Source organism: Pan troglodytes, chromosome X, assembly GCF_028858775.2.
Source record: "Pan troglodytes isolate AG18354 chromosome X, NHGRI_mPanTro3-v2.0_pri, whole genome shotgun sequence".
Taxonomy (NCBI): Eukaryota; Metazoa; Chordata; class Mammalia; order Primates; family Hominidae; genus Pan; species Pan troglodytes.
In genome coordinates, this window is record NC_072421.2 from 10471253 (window position 1) to 10497892 (window position 26640).

Consider the following 26640-nt stretch of genomic DNA (forward strand, 5'->3'; position numbering starts at 1 on the left):
TAGTGTCCTGCGAGAGGCAGCAGCCCAGCAGACACCAAGGGCCCCTGGGATCACGTGCTGACCTCTTAGTGGGCTTGGCAGGGCAGGAAGCCCACATGGGGCTTCTGTCCAGTGTGCCACTTACCCTTGCAGTCACCCCTAAAGGACAGGTAGATGAGGCCTTTGCAGGTCGAGATGTCCCCAGAGGCTCTGTCTGTCCCACATGGAGCACACTGAGCGGCTCCCTTCTCTGTCCATCCCGTCCTTGGCTGTGGTGGCACTGGCACGCTGTGGCATGCTCTGCCCTGCACTGGCCGCTTTGTCCAGATGGAGACAAACGTGCTTTCAGTGTGTTGCCAAGGGGCAGGGAGAGGTGATATTGGCAGAGCCATGAGCGATGGCTGCCCGGCAGGTCATAAAGGCGGAGTAAATGTCGCCTCTTCTTAGAACTGTCACCTCAAGCCCGGTTACCACTAACACCCATTGGTTCCAAGGTGGGAGAGTTTGGGGGAAGAAATGAAGTACCCGACACAGCCTTGGCCCTTTCTACAAAATGAGGGGCATACCTTATCTGTAACAAAAGCCTGGTTTTTTTTTGTTGTTGTTTGTTTGTTTTAATGTCACTTGCTAATTTATTCACACAAAGAAAATGCTCCATAATGAAAACAACTTCATCCCATGTCTCCCTCCCACCCACACACACTCAAACCCCTCCTGTCCCCAACTGCAAGATGCGTTCCTACGTCTTGGCTATCTGAAGGTACTTTTAGAACCAAATCCTCATAAAAACCATTTAGAATAGTTGCCTGATAACTTGGTTTTTTTGTTAAAGAAAGCCTATTTGTGGCAGTTAGAGTCCAAAGGCCTTTGGAATGGAATGGAGTGGCATGTTTAAGGAAAGTGCTCAGAAGGCTTTGCTGAATGGTAGTCATGACAGCATTGATGGGGAGGTGAAGTGGGCTGATTAAATAACTCGAGTAGTTCCGACGTCCAGACCATGTTTTGGTAAGGTAGCCAGCGTCATGGACAGGGCAGGTAGCAACAGTTCTCTGCACCACGGAGGGTAGTTGTACCATTTACTCTGCTGATTGTGGGTGTGCTTGCCTTTAATAGTACGGAAAGCAAGGTCATTGGTCTGCAGTTATAGTAAATGACAAAAAAGAGGAAGGAATCAGATCTTTCTTCAGTGATTTCACTACTTTGATTTGCCAACTATGACATGGTGGTTTATTAAATGTAAAGACACAGAGGAATGTTCTCTGGCTCAATGCCCTTGCAAAGAAAAGGATGCCTGCCACCCTCTCGGTGAGATGATAAGTGATCAAATAAGGGAAGATTTTTATCAGCCACTCGGCATATGTCGATCCCATGTGAGTGGACATCTGGCTTACCATAGTGATCACATGTGCAGTGGTATTTAATAGTTCTCTGAATGTGTATAGGATCTGTAAAAAGTTTGGAATAAAAGCACAAGCTTCCTTTGGAGAAATGTGATTTAGTTGTAATAGCATTTCACTACTGCCACATTCAGTTCACCTGTGGTGGTAGTGCCTGTAACTTTGCATTCAGAGGAATTCGTGGACCTTCCTCCCTCTGCCTCCCCGATTTTGCCACTGAGTTTCATCTCTTTTCATGGTCTGGGCTCAATGTTTCTTTGCTGTGCTGTGACTGTAAAGTCTCTTTTATTGGTTACTTTCCCTAAACCTCGTATCTCTTCTCTATACCTTGCTTTTTGTTTTTTTATGAAGAATATCTTCTTAACTCTTCTAGTACCTTGAGTAACCATGGGCTCTGGGAAGGGAATTTGAGGACAAATTGAGTAAAAATACAGTAAATTATTATGGGCTTTATGTAATGAGCAGAACATCAGAAAGGGCCAGGTGGGGATATTGTTTGCTGAGCTCTAGTGGGCAGAATTCCACAAAGGGCTAGGGGAGATTGTTTCTTGAAATCTCTTTCCTTTCCCTTTGCATCTATTTACATGGCTAGAGCACTTTATACATAGCATAGCATTTAGAGAACAGCAGTCTGCAATCCCTTGTTGCTTTTTTTTTTTTTTTTTTTTTGGTATGGCTTTTGCCATGTGTATACTGATATGTTGACTCAACAAGTTAAACTTTTTGTGTCTTTTTTCTTATATCCGTGGTGTTCATCCTTAGGGCTATATAAAACGAGTCATATTAATGACTGCACACTTGAATGTGCTGAGTTTCTTTGCCAACAAATTCATTCTGTTGAAACATAGCCAGGAAATTGTGTGGGTGCCCTTTTTAAAACATCAAGCTGAATGAAATGATGATTTGACACTTGGGGCATATATATGGTTGAACACAAGTGGTTTGGATACTGGGACAGCGATCGTCTTTTTTTTTTTCCTTTTCTTTCCAACAGTAATGGGTTTATAGAAATGAACATTACAAAGGTTAATGGGAAAAACAAGTCATTCGGGTCTGCTCCACTCCTCTGTTCTGTGCTGCTCGGTTCTGCCTGTGGCTTCTGTGGCATTCCTCTGCAGTCTTTTCTGCCATAGGACCCAGGTTGAACACCAGAGGTGGAGGCCAGAGGCGGGGCACGCTCTTGCCAGGGGTGAGGCAGGCAGGCTGGCCGGGTGGAGAGCAACTCTGGGGCTCTCACCCCACGTGAATGCTGCTGCTGGGCCCTGGCGTTTGCTTACAATGAGGCTCTGATGTCTCCGTTTCAGCTACTTAGGTCATTTGGGAATTTTTATCTTGCCTCAGTTCTCTTCATGTTTAAAAGCAGGAACTACTTGCCTCTTATCTCCTAGGACCATAGACTTTATCAGACATGATGTCACCATTCACGCAGGCATTGCCGCACCACTGCCTGGGAAAAGACACTGCATATAAATCTTCCCACAGTGCCTTTAGGGGGCGACTTTTCTTATAGAAAATACATGCAGAGTTAACCATTTCTAGAGTGCTCTGGCGTACTTGTATACATTCATGTGATGTATGTGAGAAGCACTCCCACCACGTGGTTAAAATCATTCCTTTAGGTCCCGTCTTCCAGGAGCTTGCAGCTGAGTGGGCTGAAGAGCTCTCACAAGTGCGGACTCAGAGAGGAAGGAAGGGTGGAAGTTGATCCAGGAAAGTCTTTGCTGAGGACAGGCCAGCGGAGCGATCCTTTGTAGCTGAGCCAGTTTTGAGAGGCAGATATAAACGTCTGCCAGCCATACTAGGTGCTCCAAAGCTGGAAGCCATAGCTGGAAGTTCTAGTGAGAACAGTAGAGGGGGAGGCTTGGGAGAGGGAGGTGGAAACGTAGGATGGGGCCAGCACCCAGCGGCTAACACACAGCTGCTCAGGTGGTGCAGACACTCCTGTCCCACTGCAGCCCAGACTTCCTTGGTCTTGGGGAAATGAGAATTTGCTTTATCTGCCAAGACCCTAGATGCTACAGACGCTGCCGGCCCAGGGAGCATGCCCTGAGAACCCCTGGACTAGACCACAGAGAACCTAGGAGCATGGACTTCCTTTTGTGGAAACTGGGAGCAGCTGATGGTTCTAGAGTGAGGGCAAGACCTGGCCAGGGCTGTGTTGCATGCAGGGAGACTGATCTGGCAGGAGGTGCAGGCAGACTGGGAGAGGAAGAAGCCTTCCGGAGGATTGGCAGGAAAAGGAAGGAAGCAGAGTCAGAGCTGGGGTTCATTTGATGTTTGCAGAGAGGTGGTTTTTGTTTAAAGGATTAGAAGAGTGTGAGCAATTGCCAGGTAAATTCCCTTCTCCCCAGACCCTGGGGTCTAACATCAGGAAGCTTGTCACAGTCCCTGAGGCCCCCAGACTGTTTCCAGGGCTTCCCATCCTGGACCGGTATCTGCAAGGCCTTTCCAACTGCAGACTCTTCTTTCAAAACCTGCTCTTCCTTATCTCCAAGAAGCCCTTAGAAACTATTATTTATCTGTTTTCCCACAAAACGTTCCTCAGCTCCCAGTATAGGCCAAAAGCCCCCCACGTATGTAATACCACCAACACCCCCCGCCCCCCATCGCAGTTTCCAGGCAGGGGGACCAGGTGGGCCTGTGTTTCAGACCGTAGGCTCCCAGCAGGCCAAGGCGCCTCCCCTCCCAGACCCTGCCTTGGCCTCCAGCCAGTGCTCTTACTGTGCACTTAGTTAGCTGGGGGCACGAAACACAAACTATTTGTCTTGGGAGGAGGTGCTTCTTTGCTTTCTTCTAAAAGGTTAGGAAAATAACCCAACACTCGTGATTTTTTTTTTTCTTTTCTTCTTCTTTTTTTTTTTTTTTTTAGTTTGAGGGAAGGGAAGGAATTCTGCTCTTTGTGAATAATAAAGATTTCATTGAAGCAGTTCTTGTAATAATTCCTTTTAAAAATAAAACAGGATATTTGATATCTAATCTGTTCTTTCTTTTTTTTTAGAGATGGAGTCTTGCTCTGTCACCCAGGCAGAAGAACAGTGGTGCAATAATAGCTCGCTGCAGCCTTGAATTCCTGGGCTCAAACATACAGCTGTTGTTCTTAATGTTCAATGACATCCTAGCATTTTTTTATATTTGTGTTCTAAACCCTGTCCTTTAAAAAAAAAAAAAAAAAACCCAAACACTACCTAGCATATAAAATTACTCTAAAAAATTGAAGTAAGTTTCAATGAAGTTTGGTATACAATCCGTGGGAAGGGATTTCAGGGGAACCCACCATTAGAATGAATAGTTCCATCTGGAGTACCAGAAAACTCGATATTGTTGATACCATGGTGTTTTGTTATATGAAAGGAATAGTATGCATTGGCTAAACATTATGTTTTGGAAGAATGATAATGGCCTGGGCTGGGTGTGGTGGCTCATGCCTGTAATCCCAGCACTTTGGGAGGCCGAGGTGGGAGGATTGCTTGAGCCCAGGAGTTCAAGACCAGCCTGGGTGACATGATGAGACTTCATCTCTTTAAAAAATTTTTGAATTAAATAAATAAAATTTGTAAATGATAATGGCTTGGGAGAATGATCACATAACCAGGCAGACTGGGGAAAGAAAGGCACTCGTCAAGTCTGCGGGATGAAAGGGAATACACAGAAACATGTCTGTCCTGCACATGAGACCCACGGTTCTAGGGACAAGGTGCTTTAAAGCGTTTAAAGAGTGCGTGGCTTGTGCAGGAGGAAACACCACAGCCTTCAGTCTACTCAAGTCCTTCTGGGAGCCCTTGAAACTCAGCCAGAGGGACCGGGAGTGTAGGCGGGCTCTAGGTGGCGCCAGAGCACTCTGTCCCCAACTCCACGGGTCTGTGATTGAGCGACCAGCATGTAGGGGCTGAAGGTCCTCCCCACCATCTCCTTATCAACACCAATCCAGCCGTTTCAGAGGTGCCAACAAATAGAAACCACTCTGACCCCGGCTTGATCCCCAAATACATTCATTATGCACCAGGAAATTCAGAAGACTTGAGAAAAAAAGCATATATATTAGTAAATTTTCACTGTCCACAGTAACCAAGATATCTTCAGTTAAAGCAGAAAGAGTGTAACTCTTTTCACTGTGTGTCTTCATTTGCTTATTTAAAAAATTATCCCTAGGCCAGGTACAGGGGCTCACGCCTGTAATCCCAGCACTTTGAAAGACCGAGGCAGGCAGATTTCTTGAGCCCAGGAGTGTGAGACCAGCCTGGGCAACATAACGATACCCCATCTCTCATTATACAAAAAGTTAGCTGGGCGTGGTGGTGTGTGTCTGTGGTCCCAGCTACTCAAGAGGCTGAGGCGGGAGGATCACTTGAGCCCAGGAGGTCGAGGCTGCAGTGAGCCATGATTGCGTCACTGTACTCCAGCCTGGGTGGCAGAGGGAGAGCCTGTCAAAAAAAAAAAAAGCCACAATTCGTATAAGAACTGCTGACTGTGTCATATGTAAGAACACATATTTCTGTATATTATCTTTTTAAAAAGGAGCTTCTGGGTTTGTTTTCATTTTTTCATTGCCTCATACAGCATTGCTCATTCTCTTCAGGCAGTTTGGAAAGAGTGTGTGGCTTGTGCAGGAATAAACCAGGTGAGATGCATTTTCTGAAGGCATGGAAGTCTCACTTCCAGGCAGGTTCCCTGCCTGCCTCTGACAACTCCCACCCAAGCTGCCTTCTGCACATGCATTCCCGTCCATGGGGAGCCCTCTTCCATGCCATCAGCCTCTCTGGCTGTGACGCCCCTGTTCGGACTGTCCTATCTTCCTCTTTCCCTGGCCTGCATTTTGACCTCAACCCTGTATCTTTTTGTCCCCGCCGATGGACACATCCACAGGGATGTCCCATAGCTATGGGAGATGCACAATATACACTTTGGGTTTTTGTTGTTGTTGATAATTATGGTAAAATACACATAAAATTTACCATCCTAACCATTGTAATGTTCAGTAGCATTAAGTGTATTCACATCATACAACCAATCTCCAGAAACTTGTTTCATCTTGCAAAACAGAGGCTCTATATGCATTAAACAGCAACTTCTCAGTCTCCCCTCCCCCACCCCCTGGCAACCACCATTCTACTTTCTGCATTCATGATTTTGACAAATCAGGTACCTCATATAAGTTGAATCGTACAGCATTTGTCCTTTTGTAACTGTCTAATGTCACGTAGCATACCATCCCCAAGGTTCTTCCATGTTGTAGCATATGTCAAAATTTCCTTTTTATTGACAAGTAATATTCCATTGTATGGATAGACCACATTTTGTTTGTCCATTCTTCCACCCATGGAACAGTATACGTTTTGACTAAATGGCCAGCTGTTAAAGTCTGTATTAGATATAAGCTGAGTATCATCATTATAGAATAAACTTCTAAGGTAAAAGTAAATCTGAAATGATATTATTATTACAATTTTGTTTTAAAACATAATGTTCCGATTTCAACAGAATGATTTTGGTCCAGGAACGGGATTGTTTAGCCTTCTCAGCTGCTAGAAGGCTTCTGTGGTCACTGCCTTATTCATTTGCAACACTGAATTAATTCTTATTTTAGCCTGAGGCCAGTGGAAGGTTGAGATGTATTTTGGGTTTTTTGGCTAACTGCTGGTTTAGGTTAATGTTACCACCAAGCTGCCGTCTCCCCGATGTAACTGACCAAGCTAAAGGGCTAATTTCTCTTCATACTTGGATTTAAGGAATCGGTGCATGGGGATGATTCATTTTATTTGAAACAGTTCTGCAAACTGAAGCTTTGTGTACATGGGGAGGAAGATACTTCCTGGATATTTTCAGAAGCAGATTTAAGGCCGAGCATGGTGGCGCATGCCTGTAATCTCAGTGCTTTCGGAGGCTGAGGCAGGAGAGTTGCTTGAGGCCAAGAGTTTGAGACCAGCCTGGGCAACATAGCAAGACCTCATCTCTACAAAAAATAAAAAATTAAAATTATTATATTTTTAAAAACAGATTTAAGATGATTACTCTCCATTTTGATCATCTTTGCTGCATGAAAAGTGGCCCCAAAATTAGTGGTGTCAAACAGAAGTTCTAGTTGTAAAATTGAGCACAAGGCAATTGGCCTATACGGAGGTACTCAGAAGCATGCTATGTGTTAGGGCTGGCGATTTCAAGATTTAAAAATATGCTCTAGAAAATCTCTAAAAGGTAGTTATCTGCACATGATGGAAGGGTTGGGGAGGGAGGTGGTGTAAACAGTCACTGTGCTAGGGTTGCAGGCAGCAGACAGTCGCAGGGGGGTAGCAGCATTCCTGCCATGCAGCTGAGATGGGGTTACTACATCTCTAAGGCAGTGCTCCAGCTGCAGGGCTGCAGATGTTCCATATCTGTGCTGCCCATGCAGTAGCCACTACCCACATGTGGCCATTGAGCACTCGCAATGTGGCCAGAATGACCAAGGAACTGAACTTTGGATTTTGTCACTTTGAATAAATTAACCACTTATGAATAAGGATAAGTGACTTCCCTCCTCCCTCTTGACTCGCCAGTGGCTACACCCGGGATTGATGTCCATCTGTCCAGGGCCAAAGCTAGGAATAGAGGCAGGGCACAGCTGCGACTCACTCTCTCCCTTCCCCCATGACAGGGGCCTTCCGCGGGGCTGGCTTGAGCAGCAGCAGATGCCCAGAAGCTTTGGGCCTTGGTTCTGGCTGCTGGCTGGGTTCCTCAGTCTTTCCTCAGTCTTTTTCCACGTTGCCTCTGCAGGGGCCATACGTGCAAATGACTTCCTTCTCTCCTGTGCCTGGTGCGTGGGGCCAGGAGGTTGGGCGACAGCTGGGGCTGCCTGGTGTCGCTTTCCATACGGCCTTATCCACGTGGCTCACTTGGGCTTCCTCATGCCATGGCATGGCACGGTCACTGGATTCCTCATAATCTATCACACGTATATATTTTTTAAAAGACAGGGTCTTGCTCTGTCCCCCAGGCTGGAGTGCAGTAGCGCAAACACGGCTCACTACAGCCTCAACCTCCTGGGTTCAAATCATCCTCCCACCTCATTCTCCCTAGTAGCTGCAACCACAGATGCGCGCCACCACGTCCGGCTGATTTTTAAATTTTGTGCTGAGATGGGGTCTTGCTATGCTACCCAGGCTGATCTCAAACTCCTGGCCGAAAGCAATCCTCCCACGGCAGTCTCTCAAAGTGCTGGGATTACAGGTGTGAGCCACAGCACCTGGCCATTTGCATGCATACTTTGTGAGAACAAAATCTGTTGCTAATATTCTTATATGTGCTTGCTAATGATAGTTTATCTGGGAGAACTTTTATCGTACCCATGGAGAACTGCTGACCCTCTAAACCAGCTAGTAGCCCAGTTATTCCCGAAGCAGGGCTGAACTAACGTCGTCTTGAGCGTCAGACGTTTTCTTTTCCTAGCCTTCTCTTTTTCTCCCCTTTCCTCCAGTTTCAGTCAGTCTAGTTTATTTTCTTCATTAATTAACTATAAAGGAAGATGAAAGAAGTTGTGGATGTCATAGCACAGAGAAAGCCAGCTGAAAATGAAATTCACATGGCCAGAACCTTCCTTACGAGGATTTTGAGAAATTCCATGAGGTACAGTCTGGGTTTTACAATTGCTTTCCTTCCATGGGGTGCTGAATTTGTCTTTTATACTTTCTCTTTGGTTCCTGGGAAACTGTCATAAAGTCAGCATGTTCCACATTTTGCCACCCGTATACTTTTCCTCGTTAAAATGATCTGAGTCTTCGAAAGGTTTGTGTTATACATGCTTTTCAGTTTTATTTTGTAAAATGTTCTTTATTGCATAATATTCTTTAATGTTTTTGCCTGCTGAGAAAAACATCTGATCTCCACAAAGTATTTAAAGAGGCCCACTTGAGCTCGTTCTCCATTCTTGATTGGGTTATCAGCTGTCAGTTCTGTCCCAAATTAGAGAAATGTAAAGCTGGCTTCCTACCATGAGGCTGGAGAAGTGAGCTCGGGAGGAGGATCTCACGCCCAGCAGTGTTCCCCTGGAGGCCCTATTGCATTACCGACATCCATTGGGATTTCTAACCAGACACACCTCATCACATCTGGGCAGATGTGGCCAAGACACTAAGAAGCCACACATGGGATGGTGGGGACTGTGGCGGGGGAGCCCAGGAAAGCTCCTCCATATTCAGGAGCCCTGGCTGAAGGGACTTTAGCCTTTTGGTGTGGGTTGTCATGACTCCCTGGGGGGATCTTTGGTTGACTAAGAGGCTCAGGGGAAGATGCAGCTACTAGTCTTAGTTAACCAGAAGGTGGCTGTCTTTACTTTGTTACCTAGGTAAATAGACACAGATAAGCTATCTGAACTCTGTGTGACCCAGCCGCCTGAGGGACCCATATACCTTTTCTCCAGCAAAAGATAGGAGATGCTGTTTGTCTTCATATTGGGGCAGGGAGAGGGCAACATTTGCTTACTTATTTATTTAGAATAAATGTTCTTTATTTATTTTTACATTTGTAAGATTTTAAATTGACAAGTTAACAGTTGTCCATATTTATGGAGGAACACATTTTAGAGATAAGGGCTGGCCGAGTGTGGTGGCTCACACCTGTAATCCCAGTACTTTGGGAGGCCAAGGTGAGTGGATCACTTGAGGTCAGGAGTTCAAGACCAGCCTGGCCAACATGGTAAAACCTGGTCTCTGCTAAAAATACAGAAATTAGCTGGGCGTGGTGGTGAGCGCCTGTAATCCCAGCTACTTGGGAGGCTAAGGCAGGAGAATCGCTTGAACCTGGGAGGCCCAGGTTGCAGTGAGCCAAGATCATGCCATTGCACTCCAGCCTAGGCAACAAAGTGAGACTCTGTCTCAAAAATAAAATAAAAATAAAGATAAGGGCTGCTGCACACCTAGAGCCTGTGATTCCCGCTCTGCGTTAGGGCAAATGGGTGGTGAACAAAAATCTAAAAAGAAGGTGTGGGTTTGGATTCAGCGGGCAACCCCTGAACATGGTGCCGTGCACCTGCCTGAGTTGCTGTGACCAGTGTCAGTCTCTGCACTGTTTGGCACAAGCGTGCGCACTGTGCGCATTCCCTGAACCCCCTGCACTGTTTGGCTCGAGCGCGCACGCGCTGCTTGCGGTCCCCAAGCCCCCTGCACTGTTTGGCACGAGCACGCGTGCGCTGCATGCAGTCCTCGAGCCCCCTGCACTGTTTGGCACGAGAGTGCACGTGCTGTGTGTGGTCTCCAAGTCCCCTGCACTGTTCGTTTGGCACAAGCGCGCATGTGCTGTGTGCAGTCCCGAGCCCCCTGCACTGTTTGGCACAAGCGCACGTGCGCTGTGTGCGGTCCTCAAGCCCCCTGCACTGTTTGGCACGAGCGTGTGCCCTGTGTGCGGTCCCCAAGCCCCCTGCACTGTTTGGCACGAGAGTGAGCGCTGTGTGCAGTCCCTGACCCCCCGCCTCCCCTGCGTTCTTTTCTAGGAGGAGCGAGCTGGGCTGGAGGCCTCACTCCTGGCATGCCACCAAGTTCTCTGACAGCCACCCTGAGCTAGCGGCCTCCCCGTTCACCTCCACCAGCAGCTGTCCTTCCTGGTCCGGCCGACACCACGCGAGGTAGGCACCCATTCCCGTCCAGGATGCCAGGTTTGTTCAGCCTTCTGCAGGGAGCGCACTCCTGACTGCAGAATGATTTTGATGTTTCTGATGAGACTGGGCCACCGACACATAATCACAGTTGGAGGGCTCTGAATTTTTGACTGAACCGGCAAGCGTGTGACACAAAATGAAATGGCAAGACAAGGCATGAGCAAGAAGGGGAGCATAGGACTTGGGTTTCAGCCAAGCTTCTTTGGGATTGGCCAGGTGGGATGCCAGGCAGTAGGGTTCTGAGCTGGTGGGGTGGCATCCACGGCACCCCTCTCCTTTCCAGGGTTTTACACATGGACTGGAAGGCAGGAGATATATATGGGGTGGCAGGTGTATCTTGTAAAAGCTCCCAAGAGGTTCTTTAAGCTTTGGTAGCCTCTCCTCAACCCTCTTGGAGTTAGTGGCAGTATCCTCACTAGTCTCCTGTTAAGAGGATGGCGGTAACAGCAGATAGTCTGCTTTTGGTGTGCGTGTGTGGATGTCTCCCTGCTTGCGTGAGTGTGTGTGTGTATCTGTGTGTGTTTACAGGTGTGAGTGTGGGTGTGAGTGTGCATGTGTGTTTTACACGTTTGTGTGTGTGTGTCTTTGTATGAGTGTTCATGTGTCTGTTCGTGTGTGCCTGTATGTGTGCCTGTGCATCTCTTTGCTTGTATGTGCATGTGTGTGCACATGTATATGTGTATGTGAGTGTGTGAGTATCAGTGAGCATGTTTGGTGTGTGTGTGTGTGCGCGCGCGCGCGCACGCGCAGGTATGTGTCTGTGTTTGGAGCTAATGTAACCACTCAGTTTTTGGCTGTTAATAAATGCTGGTCTTGGCTGGGCGCAATGGTTCATGTCTGTAATCCCAACACTTTGGGAAGCTAAGGTGGGAAGATTGTTTGAGTTCAAGACCACCCGGGACAACACAGCAAGATCCCATCTCTATTAAAAATAAAAGAAAATTAGCTGGGCATTGTGTGCACACCTGTAGTCCCAGCTACTCAGGAGAGTGAGGCAGTAGGATCACTGAAGCCCAGGAGTTCGAGGCTGCAGTGAGCTATGATTGCAGCACCGCACTCCAGTCTGGGCAACAGAGCAAGACCTCGTCTCTTAAAAAAAAAAAAAAAAGAAAAAAAGAAAAAAAAATACTGGTCTGTAAAATTGCAAGGTAAAGATTTATATGACACGAAGGAAAGACAACTGAAATATAACATTACCCCTAAAGTGAAAAAAGATGATGGTATTTAGAGCCCAGTGTATTTTTTGGGGAAAAAAAACACAAAAAAACAAAAAGCCACAGATTCTCAACTGAGTAGTAACACTTAAGTGAACAGTGGGCCTTTTATTTTATTCCTGAAGTGACTTAAGGTGGTGAGATCTCCATTAAGCCCATTTGGCAGTCTCTTGATGAAAGAAACATGCACACTGCCCACATCTGTGTGGAAACAGTGCTCAGAGTTCTCTAGATCTGCTTGGACTTGGGATCTCTCAGAAAAGTCCCTTCCAGAATACTGGTGGGTAGTCAGGAGCATGCCCCGGGTTTGAGGATACGTGGTCTGTTCTTAGAGAAGATGGGTGGGAAACCCAAACAGTCCTCTCCCTCCCATAGATGACAGCCAGTTGTTCTCCAGTGTTCTGTCCTGGTCACACGGTTCTCTCATCCTCACTCTCCCCCAACCTAGTGGAGCCACAGCTTCTTCCTGTTGAAAGGTGAACATCTCAGCTTTGTTGAGCTTTAAAGAAAGCACTTAACATCCTGGATAAATAGTTTCACCATTGAGAGCTCTCAGTCACACACAGTTATTACCTTACAGAGGAATCAATGTGTCAACTCACCGTCAATTTCATCCTCTTAGACGCCATCCTGTTTAGGAGCCTGTGTTTTTTGGTGTGAGTGTCAATAACTCTGTAGGGTATAACCAGTTAGCTGAAAGCTGAACACAGCAGTGTGTGATATTATTATTATTATTATCTTTGAAACAGGGTTTTACTCCATTGCCCAGGCTGGAGTGCAGTGGCGCAGTCACAGCTCACTGCAGCCTCAACCTCCCAGGCTCAAGCCATCTTCCCACCTCAGCCTCCCAAGTAGCTGGGACTACAGGCATGCACCACCACATCCAGCTAATTTTTTTAAAAGTTTTTATAGAGATGGGGGTCTCACTATGTTGCTAAGTAAGGCTGGTCTCAAACTCCTGGCCTCAAGTGATCCTCCAGCCTCAAGTGATCCTCCTGCCTTAGCCTCTCAAAGCACTGGGATTTCAGGTGTGAGCCACCAAACCTGGTCTGTAACAGGCTAGCTAGTAAATGCTTTTGGCTTTGCAGGCCGCACATCTCTGTTGCAGTTACTCAGCTCTTTCATTATAGCCCAAGAGCAGCCACAGACAATACGCAGACACGTGGGCACAGTTGGGTTCCAGTAAAGCTTCATGTATGAACTGAATTTGAATTTCATATCATTTTCACAGGTGAAATAGGAGAAATAGTATGCCTCTTCTCCCACCATAAAACATATAAAAACCATTTGGGCTGGGTGCGGTGGCTCATATCTGTAATCCCAGCACTTCGGGAGGCCGAGGCGGGCAGATCACTTCAGGTCAGGAATTCGAGACCAGCCTGGCCAACATGGTGAAACCCCGTCTCTACTAAAAATACAAAAAAATTAGCCGGGCACAGTGGCAGGCACCTATAATCCCAGCTACTCGGGAGGCTGAGGCAGGAGAATCGCTTGAACCCAGGAGGCGAAGGTTGCAGTGAGCTGAGATCACGCCTCTGCACTCCAGCCTAGGCGACAGAGTGAGACTGTCTCAAAAAAAAAAAAAAAACAACCAAAATCAACAACAACAACAACCTGAGTTGTGGTGTGGCCACCCCTGCGCTTAACTGTTGATTGACCACAGACGTGTAAATGCAGACGTTGCCTACCAACGATCCGGGCATCAGGCTGAGAATGTGCGCTAGGGTTGCAAGGCATCTGTTTGGTAAAAAGGCATGTAACAGGGAGGACACAGTCTTTTCAGCCTGTGCCCAGTTTCTCCGTGTCTCTACTAAAATCCAGATGTGCTGAGCTGCAACCTCAGCCTCAGCCTTAGCAACTTCACCCTGGGAAGTTACTGTTTGGCATTTTGGTATTTCCACCGAGGGCCAGCTGCATCCACCGCCTTGCCCTTTGCCATTGCTGTTGCTAAAGCACACCATGCCTTGTCCTTCTTCTCATTCTTGCAGTTCTTCCTCCCACGACCTGTCCAGTTCCTGGGAGCAGACGAACCTACAGCGCACCTTAGATCACTTCAGCTCCCTGGGGAGCGTGGACAGCCTGGACCACCCCTCCGGTCGCCTCTCGGTGGCCAAGTCCAACAGCAGCATCGACCACCTGGGCAGCCACAGCAAGCGCGACTCGGCCTACGGCTCCTTCTCCACCAGCTCTAGCACTCCTGACCACACCTTGTCCAAAGCCGACACGTCCTCCGCAGAGAACATCCTCTACACTGTGGGCCTCTGGGAGGCTCCCAGGCAGGGTGGCCGGCAGGCCCAGGCCGCAGGCGACCCTCAGGGCTCGGAGGAGAAGCTCAGGTGTTTCCCGCCCAGGGTCCCCGGTGACAGCGGCAAAGGCCCCAGGCCAGAGTACAATGCCGAGCCCAAGCTGGCTGCCCCTGGGAGGTCCAATTTTGGGCCAGTCTGGTATGTTCCCGATAAGAAGAAAGCACCATCATCCCCACCTCCTCCCCCTCCCCCTCTCCGCAGTGACAGCTTTGCTGCCACCAAGAGCCACGAGAAGGCCCAGGGCCCTGTGTTCTCAGAGGCGGCTGCGGCACAGCACTTTACGGCCCTGGCCCAGGCTCAGCCTCGTGGTGACCGGAGACCAGAGCTCACCGATCGGCCTTGGAGGTCAGCACACCCGGGGAGCCTCGGGAAGGGATCGGGAGGCCCGGGCTGCCCACAGGAGGCCCACGCAGACAGCAGCTGGCCGCCCTCCAAGGATGGAGCTTCCAGTAGGCTGCAGGCCTCTCTGTCCAGCTCAGACGTGCGCTTCCTTCAGTCTCCTCATAGCGGCCGACACCCTCCCCTATACAGCGACCACAGCCCCCTCTGTGCTGACAGCCTTGGGCAGGAGCCAGGGGCTGCCAGCTTCCAGAATGACAGCCCTCCTCAGGTGAGGGGGCTCAGCAGCTGTGACCAGAAGCTGGGGAGTGGCTGGCAGGGTCCCCGGCCCTGTGTGCAGGGAGACCCGCAAGCAGCACAGCTCTGGGCGGGATGCTGGCCTTCTGACACAGCCCTTGGAGCCCTCGAGAGTCTTCCCCCACCCACGGTGGGCCAGAGCCCACGCCATCACCTACCTCAGCCTGAGGGACCTCCGGATGCCCGCGAGACAGGACGGTGTTACCCGCTGGACACAGGGGCCGAGGGCTGCTCCGCGGGAGCCCAGGAGCCTCCCAGGGCCAGCCGTGCAGAAAAAGCCAGCCAGAGGCTGGCAGCCAGCATCACGTGGGCAGATGGGGAGAGCAGCAGGATCTGCCCGCAGGAGACGCCCCTGTTGCACTCCCTGACCCAGGAGGGGAAGCGCCGGCCTGAGAGCAGTCCAGAGGACAGCGCCACCAGACCGCCACCGTTCGACGCCCACATGGGCAAGCCCACCCGAAGAAGCGACCGCTTTGCCACCACCCTGCGGAATGAGATCCAGATGCATAGAGCCAAGCTGCAGAAGAGCCGGAGCACAGTGGCTCTGACTGCAGCAGGGGAGGCGGAGGATGTCACCGGCCGCTGGAGGGCCGGGTTGGGAGGTGGCACCCAGGAAGGACCCCTCGCTGGCACCTATAAAGACCACCTGAAAGAGGCCCAAGCCCGGGTCCTGAGGGCCACGTCCTTCAAGCGCCGCGACTTGGACCCCAACCCAGGAGACCTATACCCGGAGTCACTGGAACACCGGATGGGGGATCCAGACGCTGTCCCCCACTTCTGGGAGGCAGGCCTGGCCCAGCCACCCTCATCTACAAGTGGCGGGCCCCACCCGCCCCGCATCGGAGGCCGGAGACGGTTCACAGCTGAGCAGAAATTGAAGTCCTACTCGGAACCCGAGAAGATGAACGAGGTGGGCCTCACGAAGGGCTACAGTCCTCACCAGCACCCCAGGACATCTGAGGATACTGTGGGCACGTTTGCTGACAGGTGGAAGTTTTTTGAGGAAACGAGCAAACCTGTTCCCCAGAGGCCTGCCCAGAAGCAAGCTCTTCACGGAATCCTGAGAGACAAGCCAGAGAGGCCGCGGACAGCGGGCCGCACATGTGAGGGCACGGAGCCCTGGTCGCGCACCACCTCCCTTGGGGACAGCCTCAACGCTCACAGCGCAGCGGAGAAGGCAGGGACTTCAGACCCGCCGCGGAGGCTCGGCACCTTTGCAGAGTATCAGGCCTCTTGGAAGGAACAGAGGAAACCTCTGGAGGCCAGGAGCTCTGGGCGCTGCCACTCAGCGGATGACATCCTGGATGTGAGCCTGGACCCACAGGAGAGGCCGCAGCACGTTCATGGGAGGTCCCGGTCTTCACCGTCCACAGACCACTACAAGCAGGTAAGCATGGAGCCACAGCCCCCTTGACCATCATCTTAACCCAAGGACAGGACACACCCAGAATGCAGTGGCTGACGCCAGGGCTACTCAGCTCCAGCTGTGCGAGCATTTACCTTTTCCAGATCTCCTAGTGTCCTCTGTGTTAGAGGTATTTGGGGACAAAGTTGACACCTTCAAGGCAATTTAAACTGCCATATTCCCGAAAACCCACATTTTTCATTCCCGTTCTCGTTGCCATAATCTCTGGCTTTAACTGAGTTTCCCCTTAAGTAGCTTGCTCCTACCTTCATACTCAGCAAAGAACTTGGAGGGAGAAACTATGGAAAATGATAACTAACGCCTCTGACATGGAAATGTGTGGTTTATGTAAAAGCTTAAAATGACATACAGTAGCCACTTTTCAAACACTGATGGATGACCTTTAATATTTATAGTATTTGGGTTTTTTTAGTATTCTGTTTTTTATTTGCAAGTATTTTCAAGGATTGCTCTGGGACAAAATGTATTTAAAACACATTAAGTGATTGCACTTTATTAAGGTGAGAGTTTTGATGGTGAGAGTTAATGTCCAGCTTTCTAGACAACTGCATATTTCTTAGCCCTGCTTCAAAGTTAACAGTCTCTTTCTCTCTTGCACCTACCCCCTTTGAAAGCTTTTTCTCCCTATTACATCTGCACTTGCACATCTCAAAGAAAAAAATGTTCCACAATGATAGATGCAGTTTCTTTTTAAAAGAATCCAGGGTGGGTGCGGTGGTGCATTTGCAGTTCTAGCACTTTGGAAGACCGAGGAAGGATGATCACTTGAGGCCAGGAGTTCCAGACCAGTCTGGGCAACAAAGCAAGACCTTATCTCTACAAAAAAAAAAAAGAAAAAAAACTTAAGACAGGTGTGGCGGTGCCCAAGGAGGTTCAGGTTGTGGCGAACTGTGTTCTCACCACTATACTCCAGCCTGGGCAAAAGAGCAAGACCCTGTCTCAAAAAAAAAAAAAAAAAAAAAGAACCACCACTAGTAATTTAATACAAGATACCTAATAAGTGCATGGAAAGAAGGCTGCTGGTTTGCTCTGTGGTGTCCCAGCCCTGAAAATCCACACAGATGCTGTGAGTGTTTATTTCCACTGTTGGATACCCTGGCTTGTGGCTATTCAGCATGACCTCTGAGAATTGCATGCTTGCTCTGTCAGGAGCAAAGAATCTCAGGCTCTGAGGAGTACTAGAGCTTGAGGCTTCACCGCTGTAATTTGTGACCAGCTGTATTTTATTTTATTTCTTTTGGCCAATTGTGCCACACGGTTTTACAGGCTTCACGTAGGAGTTGTTTCCTGCCCAGAACAGAAGTGGACGCAGGGTCTTAGTTCAGTCGTCTCAATGAAATGCTTTGTAGAACTGCCCTGGCAAGGCAAACCCACAAATGAGGGCTTTCATAATTACAGATGTCCTGAGGAAGGCAGCTTGAGGACTTGGTGTCTCATTATGTTGCCCTTTGCAGGAAGCTTCTGTCGAACTGCGAAGGCAGGCAGGGGACCCCGGCGAGCCCAGAAAAGAGCTTCCCTCCACAGTCCGGGCCGAGGAGGGACAGTCCACGCCGAGGTGGGTGAAATTTGGATTCAGAGTTACTGAAGAGGCGTCTGAGGGTGGGCTTCTGTATGGTGGGTGGGTGCTTGGTTAACATGGCTAGATGTCTGGCTTTTGCCAAACCCAAAGTGGCTGAAATCTGGCGTGATTTCTAGCATCCCTGATGTATTGGAGGTCTGGGCAGAGCCTGTGCACCCTGCAGCCCTGCCTGGAGACACATCCCAGGGCGGGGAGGCCTTCTTACACGGCAGTGACATTTTTTGGTTCTTAAAATGGCTACTGTGTTTTCCGCACGGTGAGACTGCTTGTGGAGACATAATGAGAAGTCCAGTTGAACATACTGGAGCTGCACGCTTTGCACAGAGCGCCTTATGGAAGGGCAGCTTTAGCTATCTAGCACACAGCTGTGTGCCTAGCCGCGGCCTGGAAATCAGAGTTGCCTCTAAGGATTGTTAGTAAGAAAGGAACAGGCCAGGCCTTCCTAAATTGGACCTAGTTAATGAGTTAATTTTGAGCTTTAAAATAGAAATCGAGTTAGTCAACTCCCAAAGAGAGGCTTCAAGCATCTGCAGGAACTGTAGCAGCAGCAGGAGATTAGAGTGTTTTGTGCCGTAATTCCAGAATGTGCGCCGTAGCCGCTTAGTTGAGACAAGGACAGGGTTAGATTAAATACATAGTATAATCTGGGCTGGGCGTGGTGGTTCACAACTGTATTCCCAGCACTTTGGGAGGCTGAGGCAGGTGAATCGCTTGAGCCCAGGAGTTCAACACCAGCCTGGGCAACATGGTGAGATCCCATCTCTACTAAAAATAGAAAAAAAAAAAAAGCCAGGTGTGGTGGCAGATGCCTGTAGTCCCAGCTACCCTGGAGGCTGAGCTACTCGTTCAAGCACGAGAATCGCTTGAACCTGGGAAGTGGACGTTGCAGTGAATGGGGATCGCGCCACTGCACTCCAGCCTGGGCAACAGAGTGAGACCCTGTCTCAAAAAAAAAAAAAATAGTATAATCTTCCCCTTCATCACACGAGGAGGGCAGGCGGAGAGTGTGCGTCTCTGCAGAAGATGTGGTGCAATCTTGTTTCAAAAAGGCGGATGGAGGGATGGGAGTAAATGCACGACAGGGTCCCCGGGTGTGGATTTTTCTGTCGCCTTGAGAATGTTGTGTGATTGCCATGACATTCACATTAAACACTGACCTCAAAACTCAAGGTTCTGTTGCAGAAATTACCAATTTAAAAGTTTGCTTTCAAGAGCCTCATGTAATGGGGTTTTATTTCATTTGGCCTTAAACAGAGCTGTTAGCCTTCTACAAGGGGATCAAATATTTATGTGACTCTGCAACGACAGGATTGATATTGTGTGTGTGCTTGTGTAGGAAGTCTCTGCAGTTACTTAACAGACTCTGAGGCTGAAACCAAGAATGTGTGGGTCAGAAAGGCCGACGAATAATCCACCTACAGAATTTAGCTGTGTCTGAGAAGCACAATTAGAGCTTTATGACTGTGGATTCCAAGTAGGTCACGTGCCGAGCACCAGCTGCAGTCTGTTTTCCAAGCCAGCTCCCGGGCCGTTGAGGCTGGCCGTGCGGTGCATCGTGGGCAGTGCTCGATGGGCTCTGCACATGCGGGCCTTGCTCTGCCCAATGCCACGAGTGTATCATCTGTGCAGAGGGCACCCGTGCTGGTGAGAGTGTATAGCTCTGCTGTGCATGGAGGGGGTCGCCCTGAACAGCTGTCACGTGCAGGCTGTGTGTGAGTGAGTGAATGGCACTGTCGATACTGAAAGGGTCGAGAGGAAGCGGGGCCCCCTGCTTCATTCATCAAGGCCATGTCTCCCAGCAGACTGCATAACCACTCCAAAGAAATTAGTTCCAGAAACTCTCTGCTTTTGAGCTACCAACCCAGCAATTTTCAGAATTGTTGGGTGCGGTTTTTTTTTGAGTGGTGAGGCGCGATGAAATTCGAGAATATGTAGGTTGAAAAGTTGTTTTCAACTTTTTTCAGAGACTCTTTAATTTCTGAAGGACCAGCAAGAAAGAATACACTTGAAAAATTTCAATGGAGAATAATAGAAGTCAAAGTTCAGGCAAGGGATTGTTCTTTGCCCACCAAAAAGAAAATCTAGAATACAAAGGTTTGAAGATACCCAATGTTTTGCATAAGTTTAAAATAACGTAAACATGTCTGTGTAAATCATATGAAGTGCTGCTCTGATAATCGATGCGTAGCAAAAAGTATGTATTGTTGTATTCTGTTTGGATAACAAAAGAATGTTGAGATCGGAATTATTTTTTGTTGTTGTTGCTCATGTGAACCGAATAGAGATAACATTTTTTGTGAAGTTCAAGATCCTATGTTAATATAAAGACAAGTAGGGCAGATTGAAGTGATGATACTTTTTTTTTAAGTTATATGATGCTTCAGAAGCTCAGAGGAGATAGAGCAAAGTGACTTCTGGCTGGGTTATCGGAGAAACAGGTGGCGTTTGAGCTAAAATAGAACTGAACCTGAGGGAGCAGACCCAGCACGTTTGCTTCCCTCCAGCTCTTCTGTCCTGAACAGCCCACCGCACCCCAGCCCCCACCCCCACTGCCATCAGAGGCTTCACCTCAGACCCACAAGCTCAGGCATCATAGCCAGCTGGAGCCTGCTTTGGGGAAATGCTCTTTCCTGCTGACTTGGGGCCCCTTGAATGCTGGGTCTGTTTCCTAGTGTGGCCATAACAAACTCCCCAAGACTGGGGGGCTCAAACAACAGAAGTGGATTCTCCCACAGTCCTAGAGGCTGGAAGTTCCAGAGCAAGGTGTGAGCAGGGCTGGTTGCTCCTGGGGCCTCTCTCCTAGGCTTGTAGATGCCGTCTTCTCCCTGTGTCCTCACAAGGTCATCCCTCTGCGCATTTTTGTATCATTTCTTCTTATAAGGACCCCAGTCCTATTGGATCAGAGCCCTCCCCAATGGCCCTAATTACCTAATTTTACCTTAATTACTTCTTCTAAGGCCCTGTCTTCCAATACAGTCACATTCTGAGATACTAAGAGTTATGGCTTCAGCACATTGATTTTGTGGGGCACAGTTCAGTCCCTAACACTGGGAGAGATGTCCCTGCTTCTCCATTCTACCTTTATAGTAACCACTTCTACCTGCTGTCAGCTCTCTCAGGAAGTGTCATTCTACCCTTGAGCTGATCAGGCTTTACGTTCATGACAGATGTGAAAGCCTTTAAGATGAAGGGAAGAGGGAGCTGTCACCCTGTGGGTGGCACAGAAGAGGGGCATTTGGCAAAACCTGACTGGAGGGCTTTTTGAGAAACCTGTCTGGAGGGTTCCTTGGCACCATGCAACTGAAGGCTGACAGCTGTGCACACCTTCTGGTTCAGTCAATCCATCTTTAAGAGTTTACCTTGAAAGTGGACATCCGCTGCCCCATGAATGTGCTAACCTCTTCAGACTGGGATGGTTTGGCAGGGGGACAGTGACTCTTAAACTCACATCACGGATGTATTTGTACACCTTCACTATTCCTTGCTGTCTGCTGGGCTGGACTGTTGGCTCCTGGAAGACGGGATTTTACTTTTTCATTTCTCAGTACCCTGTACCTGACATAATTCCTGCACAGATTACGTGCTCAATAAATGGTTGGATGGATGGAGGGACTGGTGGATGGACAGATGGGTGGATGAGTAGACAGATGGATGGACCAGTCCTCAGGTAGATAGTTGGAGGATGGGGAGGGTGGGTGGATGAGTAGTTGGATGGATGGAAGGGTAAGTGGATAGATGGATGGATGGATGCATGGATGGATACATGGATGAGATGTAGGGATGCATGGATGGATAGATGGATGAATGGAAGAGTAAGTGGATGGATGGATAGATGGGTATGTGGATGGATGCAGAGGTGTATGGATGGATGGATGGGAGGGTAAGTGGTTGGATGGACGAATGGAAAAGTAAGTGGGTGGGAGGATGGATGGATAAGTAGATGGATGGATGAAAGGGAGGGTGAGTGGGTGGATAGATGGATGGATAGATGGGAGGGCAAGTGGATGGATGGATACATGGGTGCATGGATGGATGGAGGCATGGGAAGGTGGATGGATGAGTGAATGGGAAGATAGAAGGATGGGTAGGTGGATGTATAAGCAGATGGATTGGTGGCTGAATGGATAAATACCAGGCTGACCTTCCTTGAGTTAGTCTTTCTTGATTGTGGTGAATAATCTTTCCATATTGGTACATTGTGTGTCCTAAAATTTTATTTAGAATTTTAGTTTACACAGTAGTAAGTGAAATGGCCTTTATTTATCCTTCTGCACTAGCATGGCATTTGGAATCAAGAAGACATAAACATCTCAAAATAAATTTGGTAGCACAGGTTTGTTTTTGGTATGAGATTTTAGACCTTGTAGGAAAGTTTAGAGGTACCACATTTGTTCGTTGCTCCTCAATTTCGAGAGGCCTTGGGTGAGGACTGTGTTCTGGGTGGCTCCAGAGACTGGCACTGAAATGAGATCTGGGGGCGGCCCCCTGGAGCTGTGGGTGCTGGCAGTGTCTTCCTTCTGTGCCTTCTTGCAGCCACTTCCGCCCCCGCCTGCAGGAGCCACTGCCAAGCACTGATGAGCTGGCACTGACCTCAGGCTTGTATTTAGTTGGGACAGATGGGAGGGGAGGCAAAGAATGAGAGTATATCCTAAATCCCAATACCAGCTGCAAAATTGAATGCATACGAAATAGAGCTCTTTAGGGAAAAATTTGCTTTCATATAATATTTATAAACAAGCTAAATGAACCTGAGGGTCATCTTCCTGGATGTTTTGCCTTAGAGGTGACTTGGTGTACAGAGATTCACGTGAAGACCAATTTTTCATTTACAAAACAAGCTCCTTCATGTAGATTTCAGAATAAGTAACAGAGATTTATCATCCAAGCTCTCCCCCTCATTTGTCACTTTAGGGCAGATGTTTGCTTTCCCTGGCCTTCAATTAGCTCAGGGCAATTGAAGCTTTCCATTCTGAGCTCCTGTGCTAGGTAATTATGAAGACTGTGCTGGATCGGGTCAGGATAAAAAGGTGAAACTTGATCTTGGAATTTTGTCGGGGCAGAGCCCAGCATTCTGCATAGCTTTGTACAGTGTAGTACTGCATGCTGAGCAGAAAGGTTCTTGTGCAGGGAGTACTTGCGGATGTAACACCCTCACCCCAGAAGGGATAAACGGTAGCTGTAGGAGAGAGACTGCGGCATGGGTCTAGCGGGCTTCTCTTTATGTCTTTTTTTGATGTTGTTTTTTGAGACAGGGTCTCGCCCTGTCACCCAGGCTGGAGTGCAGTAGTGCGACCTCTGCTCACTGCAGCCTCCACCTCCTGGGCTCAAGTGATCCTCCCACCTCAGCCTCTGGAGTAGCTGGGACTATAGGTGCACACCACTATGCCAGCCAATGTTTGTATTTTTTTTGTAAAGATGAGGTCTCACCATGTTGCCCAAGCTGGTCTTTGAATTCCTGGGCTCAAGCGATCCGCCCATCTCAGCCTCCCAAAGTGCTGAGATTACAGGTGTGAGCCACCATACCTGGCCTTGTTTTTATGCCTTACTTTGCAACTACAATTTATATCCCCTTACATTTATACCCATGGGGACTTTAAGAAACCCAGAACCGAGACAGGCGGCCACCCGTTTGTTTACTTTTTGGTTTGGTCGCGTGATTCTACATTATTTAGAAGGAATAGCTTTCAGGTGATAGTTTATGGTTACAGGATTTCGGCTAAGGAGGAGAAGCGAGAGCAGGGAGGCAGATCCACAAAGCCCTCGTGTGGAGGGAGAAGCGTGCAAAAGGAGGGTGAAAGTGACCAACGCCCCAAGATGCCAGAGCTGAGGGAAGCCAGAGGGAAATGCAGAGGAAAATTTAACTCAGGCATCTCAGTTCTAGATGGGGCAGGTAAGCAGTCTTCTACAAACAGAATTTGTGTCATTGAGCAGGGCACAGTGGCACGTGTCTTTAATCCCAGCACTTTGGGAGTCTGAGGCAGGAGGATCACTTAAGCCCAGGAGTTCGAGACCAGCTGGGGCAACCTAGCAATACTCCATCTCTACAAAAAATACAACAGTTGCTGCCCCGTGGTTGGGTGCCAACATACATAGCTGTACTCGCACAGGATCCTTGATCCCTCATGTGACTCCTAGGCTGTGGCCTGAGACTTGCCTTTCCAGAAGAATCCAGCCCTGTGGAAAGCTGCCCCTTTGTTTCCCAGCAGCCCCATCCCTGGAGCCCCCAGCGGCCTCTCTTGGGGGAGAGACTCCCGTAGCGCATGCTGACGTGGCAGCCCCGCTCCGCTCTGTCTCTCCTCTGGCCTCCTTTCTTGTCAGCTGGCTGCGTTCTTCAAAGCTCTCAGCCTCTGGGCTGACCTTGGCTGCGTTCGCATGTTACGGGATCCTTTGGGGCTTTCACCTTTCTCCAGAGAGCTACCTGGAAACATAGATGTCCATTCTCCCCTTTAGCTTCTTCCAGCCTCCATTCCTCTTGGCTGTGTCCTAGTCCAGTCCCCCACCCAGATTGGGCTGAGGTGACACAGACATCCCCCCAGAAGGCTGTACAGATTGTTAACCGATTGATTCATTCAAAGGGTCTTGCTCTGTCACCCAGGCTGGAGTGCAGTGGCACAATCGTGGCTCACTGCAGCCTCAACCTCCAAGCTCAAGCGATCCTCCCGAGTAGCTGGGATCACAGGCATGCGCCAGCACACCTAGCTAATTAAAAAAACAAAAAAAATTTTTGTAGACAAGGCCTTGCCATGTTGCTCAGGCTGGCCTCAAACTCCTGGCCTCAAGTGATCCTCTTGCCTCAGCCTCTCAGAGTGCTGGGATTACAAGGGTGAGCCACCACACCACACCCAGCCAATGTGTTCATTTTTAAAGTTTGACTTAAGAGTCCCATAGATTCAGTGTCTTATGTGGCTGTTAGGTCCTTGCAGTTAGTCTCAGAAATCGATTTAGCTCATCTGTTTTCTGAAGGCCCACACATTTGAAATAAAAAAGGAAATAGTTCTGAGTCACCTCCTTCTCAATATAAATAGAAAATGCATTCAAATATTCCCACAAGTTTTGTGTCTTTTAAATCTGCACAAACCCAAAGAATTCCTAGAGGAGGCCACCAGAGCTAGCAGCACGTGTCAGGTCTGCATCCCACTGGGCCAGCTGAGCAACCCGCTTCAGGCCCCTGCATACCACACAGCTCACCACCGCCTCCAACGCCAGGAGAGTCCAGAAGGCCAGAGGGCGAGGGAGGACTGACGCGTGGGCGGTGACGGCGCGGGAGCCAGTGATGTATTTCTGCTTTGGGCTTTCTCACACGTGGCACTTGGAGCACATCCTTGGGAACATGTCTGTCCTCTTTGCCAGTTTAAATTTTTGTGTGTTCGTTTCCATACTAGCTCTTAGAATCTAAATCAAGTGTTGTGGATGGTGTGCAAGACCATGGCTGTGTATGTGTGTGTGGGAGTCTCATTGACCACAGTGCTGACACAGTTTCCCCTTGGTGGAAGTAAAGAGTAAGTTCAGGACTCCCCTGTAAATGATGTGCTCCCCATGGATGAGGGACAGGAAGAACATCAGGGTACCGTGCCAGCAGAGCTCTGTGCCCTGTTAGTCGAAACAAAAGTGATGGCTGAGATGAGTCCTTCTGTGGCACCCAGGCTGGGCCAGGAAGCAGCGGCACTGCAGTGCCCTGGGCCGCGAGCATCGTGGTTCATGCTCAGCAAAGCCACATCACCTGTCATATAGACCTGACATCAGCTTTACAGTTTTGCTTGCATATAACTTGCAAATTTTGTTTTGTGTTTTATAGCCTAAGAACCATTAAAATAAGGAAACAGATTTTATATAGAGACATTTAACAGTCTAATAAAAAAAATAAAAACCACATATTGTGTGATGCCATTTATATAAAATGTCCAGAATAGGCACATCCGTAGATAGAAAGTAGATTAGTGGCTGCCAGGGGTTAAGGGGGGAGAAGTGAGGGAGAGACTGTTCATGGGCATGGGGTTTCTTTCTGGAGTAATGAAAATCCTCTAGAATCTGATAGTGGTGATGGTGACTGCTGTGACTATACTAAAAACTACTGAACTGCGCTGTTTCAAAGGGCACATTTTATGATATATTTTATCTCAGTCTTTAAAAAAAATCTCAACACTGGGAATCCATAAGAAAACTTTTTTAAATTTAAAATGGGTCTGTCAGGCCGGGCGTGGTGGCTCACGCCTGTAATCCCAGCACTCTGGGAGGCCAAGGCGGGTGGATCACCTGAGGTCAGGAGTTTGAGACCAGCCTGGCCAACATGGTGAAACCCCTTCTCTACTAAAATATTAGCCAGGTGTGGTGGCAGTCACCTGTAATCCCAGCTACTCAGGAGGCTGAGGCAGGAGAATCACTTGAACCTGGGAGGCGGAGGTTGCAGTGAGCTGAGATCGTGCCTTTGCACTCCAGCCTGGGCAACAAGAGTGAAACTGTCTCAAAAAAAAATTAAAA

The 26640-nt window shown here is 48.7% G+C and overlaps 1 protein-coding gene across 3 annotated transcripts in view; it reads left to right on the forward strand.

The window, feature by feature from the left end:
* SHROOM2 (shroom family member 2) overlaps nt 1-26640 on the forward strand; it is a 162746-nt gene that overhangs the window by 93428 nt on the left and 42678 nt on the right. For 2 of the 3 annotated variants that reach the window (XM_016942807.3, XM_016942806.3), the window contains exons 3-5: nt 10837-10968; nt 14204-16544; nt 18038-18138. In XM_016942807.3, the coding sequence (XP_016798296.2) occupies nt 10837-10968; nt 14204-16544; nt 18038-18138 (2574 nt within the window). Of the gene's footprint in view, nt 1-8171; nt 8976-10836; nt 10969-14203; nt 16545-18037; nt 18139-26640 lie in introns of those variants that run through there. The other variant, XM_016942808.4, reaches the window with a different exon arrangement.